Genomic DNA, 15011 nt, shown 5'->3' with positions numbered 1-15011 from the left:
ATGTTTACATGTATTCACATTGGTCAGTGTCACCCCATTAAATTTCATTTCCTAAATAAAATAAATAATAAGTAAATAAATAAGATTCTAAAAAATGAAAGAAATCACACCTTGATGAAGTTTGTAAAAAGACAGTTAAACATATAGGGTGCCGAGGAAGGAACATTCATTTCCGGTTAGTGCACTGCTCATAGCATAATGGCTAAAGTCTTTTACTTTTTCTTTTTGTTTTTTTTTTTTTTTGCATTTTTCTGAAGTTGGAAACGGGGAGACAGTCAGACTCCTGCATGCGCCCGACCGGGATCCACTCAGCATGCCCACCAGGGGGCGATGCTCTGTTGCAACCAGAGCCACTCTAGCACCTGAGGCAGAGGCCATGGAGCCATCCTCAGCGCCTGGGCCAACCTTGCTCCAATGGAGCCTTGGCTGCAGGAGGGGAAGAGAGAGACAGAGAGGAAGGAGAGGGGGAGGGGTGGAGAAGCAGATGGGCGCTTTTCCTTTTGCCCTGGCCAGGAATCGAACCCGGAACTCCTGCACGCCAGGCTGACGTTCTACCACTGAGCCAACCTGCCAGGGCCTTTCTTTTTTTAATATTTTGAATTTATCAAAGGGAACATTTTCTGGTGAATTATATTTGAGGCTTTCTCCCTTTCAGCCATGATTATATTATAACATGATATGAATGTCAGTCAATTCTGCCTTCTTTTTTTTTTCTTGTGACAGAGATAGAGGGACAAACAGACAGGAAGGGGGAGAGATGAGAAGCATCAATTCTTCATTGCAGCACCTTACTTGTTCATTGGTTGCTTTTTCATATGTGCCTTGACCTGGGGCGGGGGGCTACAGCAGACCGAGTGACCCCTTGCTCAAGTCAGCGACCTTGGGCTCAAGCTGGTGAGCCTTGTTCAAACCAGATGAACCCGTGCTCAAGCCGGCAACCTTAGGGTTTCGAACCTGGGTCCTATGTGTCCCAGTCTGACGTTCTATCCACTGTACCACCACCTGGTCAGGCCAGTTCTGCCTTCTCATAGAGAATATTTTAATCTTATCATCTCCAAAATACAAGTTCGATATATTTCTTACGCTCATTCAGGTCAGTCTTATGGGGGTTCAGGTAGCATTATTATTTTATGAATGGAGAGCAATGATGCTGTCAGTGGTACAAGCTCCACGAGCAGTCTGATCTCTCGTAGTGCTAGGCTGGTCCTTCAGGAAGTATCTTGCTAGATTTGTAGCTCCCTGCTTCTGGCTTCTTTCCTTGAAGGGGCAGAAAAGTGCTGAATGCCTGTTGTAAACCCTCCCCCCCATCTATGGAAAAAGAGAGGAAATATTCGCCAAAACCCATTCTGCAGTTTGTGAACCAATAAAAAGGGCCATCGATCAAGGCTAAGATTCATTCAGGGTAATGGTGAAAACAAAAGCTCACTTTATAACTCTGAACGCCGTACTCCCGGGATGATTCCCAGGACCCCTGTGGAAAGGACAGGAGAAGTGCAGGAAGGAACTCTTCTTCCCAGGAATTCATTCATCATGCTCACACTGACAGGTAGAATTCCAGCATGCAGCCTCGGGTTTGGTTTTCTCTTCTGCTTCCATTGTTTCTCACTCTCCAGAAGCTCCTCACACAGTCAACAAGTGAAATGTTTATCAAGTTTATAATCTCTCAGACTCTTTCAGTAAAGGTAGTATGGTTTATTCACGTGCTAAGGGACTGTGAAAGTTTGAAACCAAAAACTCTAGACAGCCTATCACACCTGCATTGGTGTAGGCCTGGGAGCTTTATTGGTATTTTTGGTAGGTGCTTACATCTTAAGTTCAATTATTCAAGAAAAGAAAACCTAACAAATGTTGCTACTTTTTAAATGAAATAGTCCCTGAAGGTCTGATACTTTTCTGACAAAGGACAATCTATTTTAAAAATAATCCCCTCTAAGCTGTTGTTTTTGGTTTGTTTGGGGTAGAGGAACATGTAATGAAAAACCCTACCTAACTGTCTTTGTATGAACTTTTTTTTCATTCTATAAAAGCAAGCATTGCTAATATGTGTGGCCTGGAATTTTCTTTGTTAGAGGTATTAAAATCAAAGGTAGCAAGTAAGAAATGAAAAAAATGATTGTTTCCAACAAATGTATGTGTCTGTGAAGACCAGGATGTGTACACCCTTGCCAGTATCTCTTCTCTCACCAGAGAGGGTTAATTCTTTGGATGCTGAGATATTTCCCATGAGGCAAAGAGGCTGAGGGAGGGATTTCTGGCTCCTGAAAAGGCCTGAGCTCTTTACCTCTTATCCATTGATTCCTTCAGTGGCAGACTATAGATCCATTCAGAATAGTGTTTTTCCCCTGCGAGCTGGATAGAATTGTGGATCTATTACCTGCATTTCAATGTGGACTTAACTTGAAATGCTTTGAGAGCAGGAAAAGATCACACACCTTTCATATACTCCATTTTTCACTTTATTTCATTTTCTCATCACTTTAGTCCTTCTGCAAATACTTACTGGGAACATTATGGTGGTGACAGACACAATGATAATAATAGTAATAATAAAGTAGGAGTAGTAATCTCCTACTTCCTCTTCATTTGAAATTACATGTTATAATACCCTCAATCTTGATAGGGGAAAGTATTATATAAACAGTATGTTGCTAAAATAATTCCAGGATTAATGGTGTTCATCAATATTAGGGATTTTAAGTTAAAAATGAATTAAAATTGCTATACATATTATATTGATTAAAGAAATTCAATGTAACAGTAGTACCTAACAGAATGACAGAATTCAATATTATAGCTGTTATGCAAAAAAAAAGAAAAAATTCAACCCTAGTTTTTTCCTCCTTCTCAACTATCAGTATCATCTTCCAACTTTTATGATGCCTCCTCTGGGAACCATATATTTTATCCATTTTACCCTAAGGATAGATTGTATGGAGGTAATAATAAAAAGCTGACATCAAGCTGAGAGGAGATACTCTAATGGGAAAGGACTGCACTGGAAGGAATTTTCCGAGTTTTATAGATATTGTACTGTAGCCTTTTATTATTTGAATTTGCTATCATGAAAGGACTATACAATACATTACTTTTCCTGGTGTGTCACGAAGTACCAACTCTCATGTAACACTTGCCATTTAACTGCTCAATCTTCACTACTAGCCTGGAAGTCCCTTCAGTGAAGGGCTTGATCTTGTTTACTGGCCATGTCCCCAACATCTACATCTGGCACAGAGTTCTGGATTCAATGATTATTCGTTGAGTGTACTGATTTCATGATTGTGCAATTACATGCATTTATATGGTACCCTATGGCTTCCAAAGGATTTTTACCTGGGTTGTTTCATTTGGCTATAACAAGCAACTCTCTGAGAAAAGGAGGAAAGATGTTTTAATCAATGAATTAAATTGCAGTACAAGTGGGCCATGGCAGACTCAGGATAGGAGGAGGTCAAAGTTTTTTTATATCAATTATCATTATTCAATAAGTAGTTATTGTTATAGACCAGTCACTGTGATAAATAGTTTAACTGAATTATCTTACTTAACCCTTACAACAACCCTATGATATAGAACTATTTTTATCCTCATCTTAGAGATGAAGAAAATGAGGCACAACAAAGTTGGGTGACTTGTGCGAGGCACCACAGCTAGTGTCAGCGATGGGTTCTAGGCTCAGACAGTGTGGGGTCGCAGCCTAGGTTCTCAATATGGCCTAACCACTGCTCTACAGTTTTTAGGATGTCCCTCTAAAAAGTATATCAGTGTACACACAGGAATCAAGTAATTCCCATGGTGATACCTTAATGCCTTGATTAAACTATTTCCTGTTGTTAAAATAGATGACTACCTTGCTTTTTGAATGATTCTGTAAGTTTGTTAGCCAGAGATGATTGTTGTTGTTAGGTTACAGCTAAAGAGACCATACAAGAGAAAAAGAAAAGAAATGAAGAATAAGGTAGTCAGACAGGTTGCCAAGATTAGAAGAGAGGCAGATTATCATTCTTCTGTTGTAGAATAAGGTACCTTCCCAGTGATGGAGAGTCTGAAAGGAAGTTATTCAAGGCAGCTGAATAGGTGTCAGGTCTCGTAAAAGATTCTCCAGTCAGAAGAGCCAACCACTGTCCATCAATGGGATGATCACGGCAACGGAAAACCTCATTGGAATTCAGCAGTGTGGCTTTTTAATGAATGTTTCTACCTGCCTCTACAAGGAGAAATGTTTGGAACTTCTGTCTCCAGCTTGAGCTGTTCTCAACTACTTAGGAGAGAGCTCACCTCTCCCTGACAACCACCCAGAGTCACTGAAAACACACTAAATGAGCCTTGGCTTCAAGAGAGCAGCAGCCTAGAGATGGTTCCACTCCCAACAAGCTGCAGTAATTGAGAGTATGAGGACTCTTTATGTGGGGCAAGCATATTAAAATCAGCATCGTTCTAAATGGGGTTTCACTTGCATATACAGAACAGTGCAATAATGCAGTAGGAAAGGGATGGGAGAATCATGAACATTATATATAACCTGTAAAAACCAAAGGCTAAATGTCATGATGGTAATAGAGAGCCCATTGGACCTAGGCTGTCCCTCCTGGCCAATCATTTGCTAAGGTTGCCTTGGGCAAGTCAGATCACCTCTAAATCATCATTGCCACGCTGGTCATGTTCTGTAGGTTGAATTTTAAATCACATCTTATCATACCTAAGACAAATAGGTAAATTCATCAAATGCTTTAAAAATATTTTTCAGGTACATGAATTGAAATGTGTGTCTGATGTATGATGTACACTTACTTAACATTAATTCTGCACTCATTATGTTGGTGCTTCTGCTGCAAGTCATTCTCTCTTACACCCAAAGTCATCTTTCCTTACTCAAATTTTCTTTTCCACAGAGCAGATTGGCCAGGAGATGTTGGAAAACCTCAGTCACGACAGAGAAAAGATACAGAGAGCACGTGAAAGAGTAAGTAGAAGTGTATTTGGCCTTTTCACAAATACAGTAAACGCTGAGACATAAACTCCAGGGTCTTTGGCCCATATGTAGACAGTCACAGTCACATAGATGTAGGTATATGTATGGCCAGGGTAATGGAGGGATGGAGGGTCCGGGGAGAGGGAAAGAGAAGAGTGTAGGATGGAGAGAGAAGAGACTGACTGTATGTCCCCAACCTGAAATGCCCACATTGATATCTCACTTAGCTCTATGGCCAATAAGAAGGTCATTGGGGCAAATTTTGGGGTATGATAGGTCTTTTATTTATTTTTATTTTTCAAATTTTTATTGACTGACTTGAGAGAAAGAGAGGAAGAGAGAGAAATATCAATTTGTTATTCTACCCATTTATTCATTCATTGGTTGATTCCTGTATGTGCTCTGACCAAGGATCGAACCTGCAACCCTGGCACGTCAGAATGATGCTTCAACCAGCTGAACTACTCAGCCAGGGCACACGTCCAGCCTTTTAGAGTGAAATGTGAAAGCATTGATCTCATCCTCCTTTAATTCATTTTGCTTCCATTTTTTTATTACTAGAGTTTTGCATATTCACAAATTGGAAAAATAACTAATTACCAATATACATATCAAACTTCGTCAGGCTTTGAGACATTTGCTTTTATATCCAGTTCAAATATCCAGTTTAAAGCTCCTAGGATTATCTATCACATGTCCTTTTCTAAATCGAAGCATTTCCAGAGATTGTATAGGTGTCAAAAATGTATTTCAGTGCATTCTTTATGAACTGGATTTCCTATCACGAAAGAAAAGTCTTGTTTGCCAGCGCACTTTATAAATAATCCAGTTGCCTGCAGTTTGGTTTGGTTTGGTTTGGTTTGGGTTGGGTTGGTTTGGGTTGGGTTGGGTTGGGTTGGGTTGGGTTGGGTTGGGTTGGGTTGGGTTGGGTTAATGCTGCTCTTGTTCTCCCAGCTTCGGGAAACAGATGCTAACTTGGGGAAGAGCTCCAGGGTCCTGACGGGGATGTTGCGAAGGTAAGAACCAGGTAGGGACCCATCTTCTTCTCTCTCTCTCTCTTTTTTTATTTTAACTATGTTTTTCATCTCTTGGCAACTGGGTATTTTCAAGCATCCAAGCTTCTGCTCTTAGTACCCTGTGTCAAGACCCTTTTGAAATGACTGAGCACTGACATTAACTCTTGTTTGGACAGGGACCTACACTGAGTACCTTAGGTTAGAAGGTTTGAGCTGGGGGTGGGGGGTTATCTCAAGCTATGGAAAAAAAAATTAGGGTTAGACACGAAGTAGTTTTTCATAGCCTGAGGAGGGCCCCATGGCAGGAGCCGAACAATTTTTATTTTCTGTTCCGGCAGCCTCTTTCGTGCAGAAAGGATGCAGGCCTGCCTTCGTATATCAGGAGCGCTCCTGGTATTCGCTTTGCACTCTGTGGCCTTTGTTTTCATTTCTTTTTTTAAGAGATGCTGTTTGGGGAAACATCTGAATTTTATGTATACTTGAAGGTGGCTTTTAAAATGTAAAGAATATCTGAATAATTTGAATTTACATGTGCGCACAAACACACGTTAATATTTTATATGTGTAATTGACCTTTTGTTGATGGAGAATATTCAGGAGAGCTTAAGAATACATGCATCAGTGCAGGTCATATTCTATAGTCTGAATTTTTTGGAAGGGAGTGGGCAGTATTTTCATTGGTCTGAAAATTGGAGCCATTTTTTTCACTTAGGTATATTCAGCATGTAATTATTTTACATTGAGAATCTACTCCATGAGTATTATCTAGCCTAGCTTTCAATTTGGAACTGTGGCTAGACATGTGAATGGGGGATGTTGAGAATCCCCTCTAGAATAGCTTAATTGGAATTATAAAGAAGAGAATCTTTTTCTGTCATTGATTCTATAGAGAGAACTACTTGAAAATAAGTAAAGTCTTCTCTGATCACGTATCTCTATGTAATAACTTGCTAACAGTATGTTTGCGGCGTTAGAGATTGATCGCGAAAGAACCAATCAAAGGTATATAGTTGCCAAGTCTCCAGGGCCGATGCGATTTCTCTATCAGGCTGATCTAAAGTTCTGGCACATTTTCAACCTGTGTTGACCTAACTTCGTAAACCCCTCCTTTTCCTACATCTACAATCCCAGTTCTGAACCATAAACCACTAAACTCTCTGATTAAGACTAATATGTAAATGACCTAGAAAGATGCAAAATCTACAGAGAAGTGATGATAGAAAGGAATGCTTCAGTGCCTATAGACAATAAAAGTGAGAAAGAAAAAAAAAAAAAGACAGCAACCCTCTCTGGTTTCCCTGCGATGTGAGCTGTAACGAATATTCTGCACGTGTCTCCATTTTGTCAAATCTCATTAAAGAGTCCTCCTGCTTTACGTCAATTGAGCTGTCTAGAAATCATTCATCATTTTTAGTGTAAAAAAAAATCATGCGGTTATTTAAATAATATCATATTAATGTTAAAGTTCAGCTGTCATTTAATGGTATGGCTTAATCAGATGTAGCATTTAGGAAAAATAGTTTATTCAGGCTGCACGTGGCTTTCAGGTTGGCAGATTCAAATAAGGATTTATGGGTTTCTAAACCAGTGTATTTCTGTCCATGTTTCTGCTTGATGTACCTCACCCTTTAGCGCAGGGCACTGCAGAGTTATTTCAACAAATAAAGCATCTCCTCATACTGCGTTTGAATAAATTTGCAAGTCATTTAGAGAGGGCGAAGCACAAACAACTTCTGCAACCTTTGACGGGTCTTTCTGTGGGGAAATCATACTAACGCCGTTGTTTCAGAAGCCTATAGAAGAAAATTACTCTGCTGAAATCTACTTGGGGTTCCCTTTGTAGGCAAACTAGGTCAATCAATGACTCATCTCCTTATGGGATCTGTCTAGAGTGTGAACAAAAATAAAAATCCCCAGGTGGACATCACCTTGCACTTCTGAGCCAGGGAAACTTTTAAATCCACCTGCACATATTGGTAACTGTGTCTCAGCCAAGATGCCTAGGGACTTGTCATCAATATGGCACCCTAACTGAGCCTGGATCCACGTGCCAATGGTGGGTTTGTTTTCATTTCCAAGTACCATCCCACATGATGTTCATTTTCTTTTGGAATTGGGAAAAACATCTTTCCTACTCCATTATTTCTTCTTTTTTTTTATGAATAAATTTTTATTAATTCTAATAGGGTGACATCAACAAATCAGGGTACATATATTCAAAGAAAACATGTCCAGATTATCTTGTCATTCAATTCTGTTGCATACCCATCACCCAAAGTCAGATTGTCCTCCCTCACCCTCTATCTAGTTTTCTTTGTGCCCCTCCCCTTCTCCCTCCCCCTCTCCCTCCTTCCCTCCCCCCACCCCCGTAACCACCACACTCTTATCCATGTCTCTTAGTCTCGTTTCTATGTCCCACCAATGTATGGAATCCTGCAGTTCTTGTTTTTTTCTGATTTACCTATTTCACGCCGTATAATGTTATCAAGATCCCACCATTTTGTTGTAAGTGATCCGATGTCATCAGTTTTTATGGCTGAATAGTATACCATGGTGTATATGTGCCACATCTTCTTTATCCAGTCTTCTATCTTTTTTTTTACAATGATTAAAGCCTTTAAGCAAACTCTTGGCCAATACAGCAAGAATCCATAAAAGAGTAGTTCCTTAACATGTTCACCAAGTCCAAGTTGGCCCCAACACCATGCCAAATCCCTGAAAAATGCAACCCAAACCTAGTTCAGTCTGTTAGGAGCTGTCACAGGGAGCAGGAGTCCAGGACAAGTCCACCTCCAGGAAAAGTCCGCATGGCACTGGAATTATTGTCACAATTCTATACTTTGCAGCTCACGTCCAAGTTCCAATGACCGCTGCTTCTAGCTGGTAATGATTCAGGTAGACTGGAAAAGCCATCTGCAGCATGTGTGGAGATGGAGCTTCTGTTCTCCTCTGCCTGGAGAGTTGAGACCAGGTTGCTCTTCCCTGGAGCTCTGCGACTGTGGCTTGGTAAAGAGAACCTTGGGATACTCTAAGCTGGGTGGCAAAGGTAGATTCATAATAGAAGTTGGCAAAAGGGGGAAAGAGAGCTCTAAATTAGGAGTAGGTCCCAGCCTGAAATATGAGTGGGGCATTGAGGTAGGAGGAATAAAGGAAACACTATATATTAAACAAAGCAGCAGAAAATAGGACTATCAACACCCACAACAGAGATCTTCGAGGGAAGAATAAAAAACCTGACTATTCAGGCAAGACATAGTTAAGTGGCCCTTGTGCAAATGAGATCAGTTTACCTGCTTCTTGGAAGAAACACCCTAGGCTCGTCCACAGTGTTGTAGATGGGGCCGACGGCCCTGGTCACCTTCAGCTTTCAGTGGCTAACCCCAGCATTCTGGGCAAGGTTAGGTCATAGGTGGCTGGAGCAGGGCTGGAAGAGACTGAACCCTCCCTTAGAGGAGGGAGGGGGAAGCCTACCTTCCAGTGTCCCTGTTTCCTCACAGCAGAGGCATGTAAGTCTGGCAGGCTTTAGCATTATTTCTTATCCACGGGAAAACCATGTCTGGAGAGAGGGAGCCCGGGTTAATGTGCCAGTCTCTCATTTCAGTGCTCTGGCTTTGCGTCCTCTGTTCTGTCCTCCCGTTCACATGGTGTTCACGTCCCGCTCTGGCTCTGCTGAGGTTTTATTCCCGAAGTCACATTCTCTTACCAACACTGCTTGGCTGCATCGTATGCTAACAGGTGCTTCTGATGTGGGAAAAGTTATAATACTGAACATGTACTCATTGTCACCTTCACCAATGAATGAAAGACATGACTGTCCTCCTTGTGCAGAATCGGTGTTTACCTGCAGACATCATAAGCTTACTTATCTCCATGTGATAAATTCCGTATGACTAAAAATAGGTAGGTACTCCGGAATATCTCCAAAACCAGGGAATTATTTTATTTAAAAGAAAGATTGCTGATTACTTCTACTTGTTTCAACTTAGATATTTTTTAAATTCATAAAATGAACAGAAATGGGCATGCCATGGCCCCTTAGTTGGGTCATTTTACTTATCTTGGTTAATCTATTGTGAAGACAGGTGAACAGGTGAGGCCGGCGTTCCATCGGTGCCCATGTCTGTACATATACCCGCCTGATCGTCTGTAAAACTGACCCAGAGCAGACAGGAAATAAAAGAAGTCAGCGGCAGCCACTACCATTTATGCTTTTTTATCTTTTTTTAACTTCAAATGAGGCTTTAAAAAAAATCTATTTCCTTTCTTCATTTTTTCTGCTTATTCTCTTTCTGCTGAATATTTAATGCCTGTCTACAAGGCCTTGGGGATCCTCCAATGAAACCAGTTTGATTTTTGCCTTCAGAATGCTTCTATCTAGTAGAGAAGGTGTGCCTTCCAAGTGCTGTGGGAAGTCATAAAATGATCTAACCCTCAAGGAAGCCAGTGCAGATCCTGCGACTCCGAAAAATCCTTAATTGTCTTTAAAAAGGATACCCAATAGAAAATACAGTTTTAATAGCTATAAAACCACTACGGTTGGGAAAAATAGAAGGTGATATGAAATCATAACAGAAACAAGTTTTGGAAAGAACTAAAGTATGTAGAAAATATTGAGATACATCTAGTTTACTGAGATAGGAACTGATCCAACCAACATCAATGAGCCATTCTTCATGTAACTATACAGTATTGCCTAAAGAGGAAACAAAATTGATTCATTCAAATTTACAGTAGTAAACCCTGACATCAGAATATAGGTATAGCCAGTTTCCTGTATTTTTCTTCTGTCTTAACATAAGACAGAGAGCTCCCTGGGGACCAACTGTTCATTTCCTGACTCTGTGGACAATATTTCAGATAATAATGAAAATTCTCATGAAACAAATGACCATTCATTTGGTGATTGGAGCCAAAAAAAATGGATTTTTCATTGACTTTCATTAAGTTGGGTTGTTTCGATGGTGTCTTAAAGTGCAAATAGCACTAAGAGGCTTGAATGTGGCTCTTTCGTATATTTGATGTATGTATGTGTTTGTATATTTTTCCTGCACATGTGACTGAGAAGTCTTATTAGATCAAACAGTGCTGGCTATCAGTGAAAAGGGAAATAGAGGTTTTCACGAGTTTCGGTCAGGAAACAAAGGACATCATGACTATTTCTTTTTTACCTCTGAAGAGTGAATAATCTATCAGTAATAGTATACTTGTTTCTCGAAGCAGCTGAAGGATTCCTTAGGACTGTAACAGAGTTATACTTTGAAATTTCCACTGACATAAACTTGAAAGACATTTTAATAAATTTATATTGGCTCATCCACTGCATGTATACATGCTGGCAAAAAGCTTACAACAACAAATGGCATGTGTGATTTTTTTAAATATCTTTTTTGTATGATTATCTTAGTATCAAATACTTTTCTCTCTCCCACACACTACCCATCTTTGCCCCTGTTGCTGCAACTTTTTTTCAAAAACCCAGAATGTTTCCTTCAAAAATTGAGTTCTCTTTTCCCTCCCATCATGTTGTAACTTCTCTGAGTAGGCGTGTCTTTGCTGAGACCCTCTTAACTCATCTATAATATGAACAAAGCAGATGGTATTAAATGCAGCTGACCTAGCTAACACTGTTCATACGTTGCTATTTAATGTGTAGAATTGTTGTCAGAGCTACTTCGGACTCAGTCTGGGGAATAATTGCCACCTGTTGTTGCTATCCCATTCTACATTTTGAACATGGTTTTGTTACTTTGGTCGGGAGGGAGGTAAAACATCTGGAAGGCTTAAATATACTGTTGGAATAGTTCTTAAGGGTAAGAATACCAGAAATACCAATGCCAGATCTATAAGCAACAGAAATATAAAATTTTTAAATAAACAGTTTTGTTCCTAAAGAGATGAGCCATAGCTGAATGATTTTCATTTTATCTTCTTTAAAAATTCATTCTTTCCCTACCTCCTTTAGCACAGGAAACATTTTTTTTTTTTACATTTTAATTGTTCTTACTACAATTTCTGATAATTCAACAGTAGAGTTTTCAGACTTGTGAGAAAAAATGTCCTTGAGAATTTATTCTCAGTTTTTATGCATGGAAAAACGTATCTTCTCTCGAAATGCCTTCCATTAATGCTGCCCCGTTTCTGTGTCTGTCTCATTGCTCTTTCGTGGCCTGTTTTTACTAGTGAAGAATGTGGGCCCTGACCTGAAGCTAGTACAGCAAAACCTTACCCTCTGAGAAATTCTTCACCTTTTAATCAAGAGCTTATTCTTTCAGAATAAATTGAATTTGCTGCAGATTCTGTAAACTTAACAGATTTAGGATCCAGGCTTAGACTAATGCTACAAAGAGAAAAAAATTTAAATGTCTCAAGTCCTTGTTGTGTGAGTCAATTGATAACCACACACTTGACTCAAAGCCTTTGTCCAATGGCCTGGGCTCTTCAAGGCCAGCACAGGTGATGTTTTTACCAAACTAAGTAACAGCTTTGGATTTCTTGATATATGTTTCTCTTTAATAACATTCTTGTAGCTTTAAACATAGACTCTTGGTCCTGTATCAGACATGTGAATGCAGTATTTAAGGGTATCTAACGCGGCAGTTGCCCTAAGTGTGTGCCTAACCCTAACCATACTTTACACACTTTACCTGATTTAATCTTTCAGCACCCTGTGAAAGAAGCATTGTATCCTCATTTTACAGATGAGACTAACTATGCTCAGTCAAGTAAACTATTCAGAGCCACCCACGTTGAAAGGTACATAATATAGGTATGTTTTGTCACATGTGGCTAGCTGAAGGGCAGAGGCAGCTTCAAGTGCAGCCAAAGGTGAGGGGTCAAACAGTGTCATCAGAACCTGGTCCTGCTTCTCCGTCTCTCATCCCAGCTCTCCTGTGTGTGAGGTCGTCCTTGGTCAGCGTTTCTCCTCGTGGGGACACAGCTTTTGGAAGCCACCTCAGTGACTATAGTAGGGGTCGGGAACCTTTTTGGCTGAGAGAGCCATGAATGCTACATATTTTAAAATGTAATTCCGTGAGAGCCATACAACGACCCATGTACGTTACGCATTATCCAATAAAAATTTGGTATTGTCTCGGAGGACAGCTGTGATTGGCTCCAGCCACCCACAACCATGAACATGAGCGGTGGGAAATGAATGGATTGTAATACATGAGAATGTTTTATATTTTTAACATTATTATTTTTTTTTTTCTTGTATTTTTCTGAAGCTGGAAACGGGGAGAGACAGTCAGACAGACTCCCGCATGCGCCCGACCGGGATCCACCCGGCACGCCCACCAGGGGGCGATGCTCTGCCCCTCCGGGGCGTCGCTCCGCTGCGACCAGAGCCACTCTAGCGCCTGGGGCAGAGGCCAAGGAGCCATCCCCAGTGCCCGGGCCATCTCTGCTCCAATGGAACCTCGGCTGCGGGAGGGGAAGAGAGAGACAGAGAGGAAGGGGGGGGGGGTGGAGAAGCAAATGGGCGCTTCTCCTATGTGCCCTGGCCAGGAATCGAACCCGGGTCCCCTGCATGCCAGGCCGACGCTTTACCGCTGAGCCAACCGGCCAGGGCCACGTTATTATTTTTTTAATTAAAGATTTGTCTGCGAGCCAGATGCAGCCATCAAAAGAGCCACATCTGGCTCGCGAGCCATAGGTTCCCGACTCCTGGACTATAGCAATTTTATCTTCCCAGTGGTTCCAACAAAAGTCACAGCATGGAGTCTTCTTGATTCTGGGTGACTCCAGTTAGTTAAAAATCCCATTTATCTGTGACCTGATGTTTTAGACCTGAGACTTCATGCAAGGGATGGACACATGGACTGAGAATGGACAATAATCGGTCCCTCCAAAAACCCAGGACTTTTACTAAAAAAGAAAAGTATGGATACTAGGTTGACAAAAACAACAAATTTTATCTTCAGAATGTTCCAGATGAACTTGCATCTGTACACTGGCCCTGAGGTGAGGCCCATTCCCTCCATCACACTGTCAGCGGCCCCCCAGGTGGGAGTGACCTGCCTGTGTTCTGGTCGCTCTTTCCAGTACGTGGTACTTCTTACAAGGCACGGACGCCTCCGCTTTGCATGTCGTATATCGTGCTTATTACCGACTACATCTGGGTGTTCTCCTAGCCAGGGGTCCCCAAACTTTTTACACAGAGGGCCAGTTCACTGTCCCTCAGACCATTGGAGGGCCACCACATACAGTGCTCCTCTCACTGACCACCAATGAAAGAGGTGCCCTTTCCGGAAGTGCGGCGGGGGCTGGATAAGTGACCTCAGGGGGCCGCATGTGGCCCGCGGGCCGTAGTTTGGGGACGCCTGTAGCCCCTCCCTCATCCCCAAAAGGGTCTTATACAGTTCCCCACAATGTTGCACAATACGTAGGGGAGGCTGTTCGATTATGAGAGAAATAAAGCCAGGGAAGCCTTGTCGTTTGCACAAACCCCTGTGCCAACACCCAGACAGATTCTAGTGTCCCACTGGAACACTAAGCAGGAAACACAGTTGGGATCCATAGCGCTTTATAATATGAAAGTAGCCTTTAGTTGTGGTCAGGCATAACCGTTCTTGCCTCTGAGACGGGCTGTTGACAGAAGGGTTCCCCGGAGGTAGTGACAGTTGTCCTAGCAGTCCCCCACCTGAAGGGCTTGAGGGTTTCTGTATAACCAGCTCTCTTCGATTCCTGTGGTCTGAACTGGAAGCTGCCGCTGGTCAGGAGCCTTGTGGCACTTAGCACAAGGCCATGTTCCCTGGCTAGGCCGGGTCAGTGAATGAACTTTGACAGGATGGCTGAGAAGAATTTCTCCGTAGCTGTAGCTGTCGTTGAAACCCCGCAGGTTTTTCTCTGTTGCACTTTGGCTACAATGTAAACGTGTTCATTTCAAGGATAAAGTGACTACACAGTAACAATTTTCTGTCCATTAATTAATCACCGTAGAAAAGCATCCTTTTATTTTCCTCTGTTGTGCGCCACAATTTAACCTAATTCTCGAACTACCTTTCCTTTATGATTTTTTCTTTCTT

At 41.5% G+C, this 15011-nt stretch overlaps 1 protein-coding gene across 5 annotated transcripts in view; it reads left to right on the top strand.

Annotated features, from left to right (window-relative positions):
• Positions 1–15011, top strand: part of VTI1A (vesicle transport through interaction with t-SNAREs 1A) — a 395143-nt gene that overhangs the window by 208528 nt on the left and 171604 nt on the right. For 3 of the 5 annotated variants that reach the window (XM_066355095.1, XM_066355094.1, XM_066355092.1), the window contains 2 exons: positions 4890–4960; positions 5924–5985. In XM_066355095.1, the coding sequence (XP_066211192.1) occupies positions 4890–4960; positions 5924–5985 (133 nt within the window). Of the gene's footprint in view, positions 1–4889; positions 4961–5923; positions 5997–15011 lie in introns of all 5 variants that reach the window. The other 2 variants (XM_066355097.1, XM_066355096.1) reach the window with 1 other exon arrangement.

The sequence above is a fragment of the Saccopteryx leptura genome, chromosome 13 (assembly GCF_036850995.1).
Source record: "Saccopteryx leptura isolate mSacLep1 chromosome 13, mSacLep1_pri_phased_curated, whole genome shotgun sequence".
Classification (NCBI taxonomy): Eukaryota; Metazoa; Chordata; class Mammalia; order Chiroptera; family Emballonuridae; genus Saccopteryx; species Saccopteryx leptura.
This window is presented reverse-complemented; position numbering and strand designations above follow the sequence as displayed.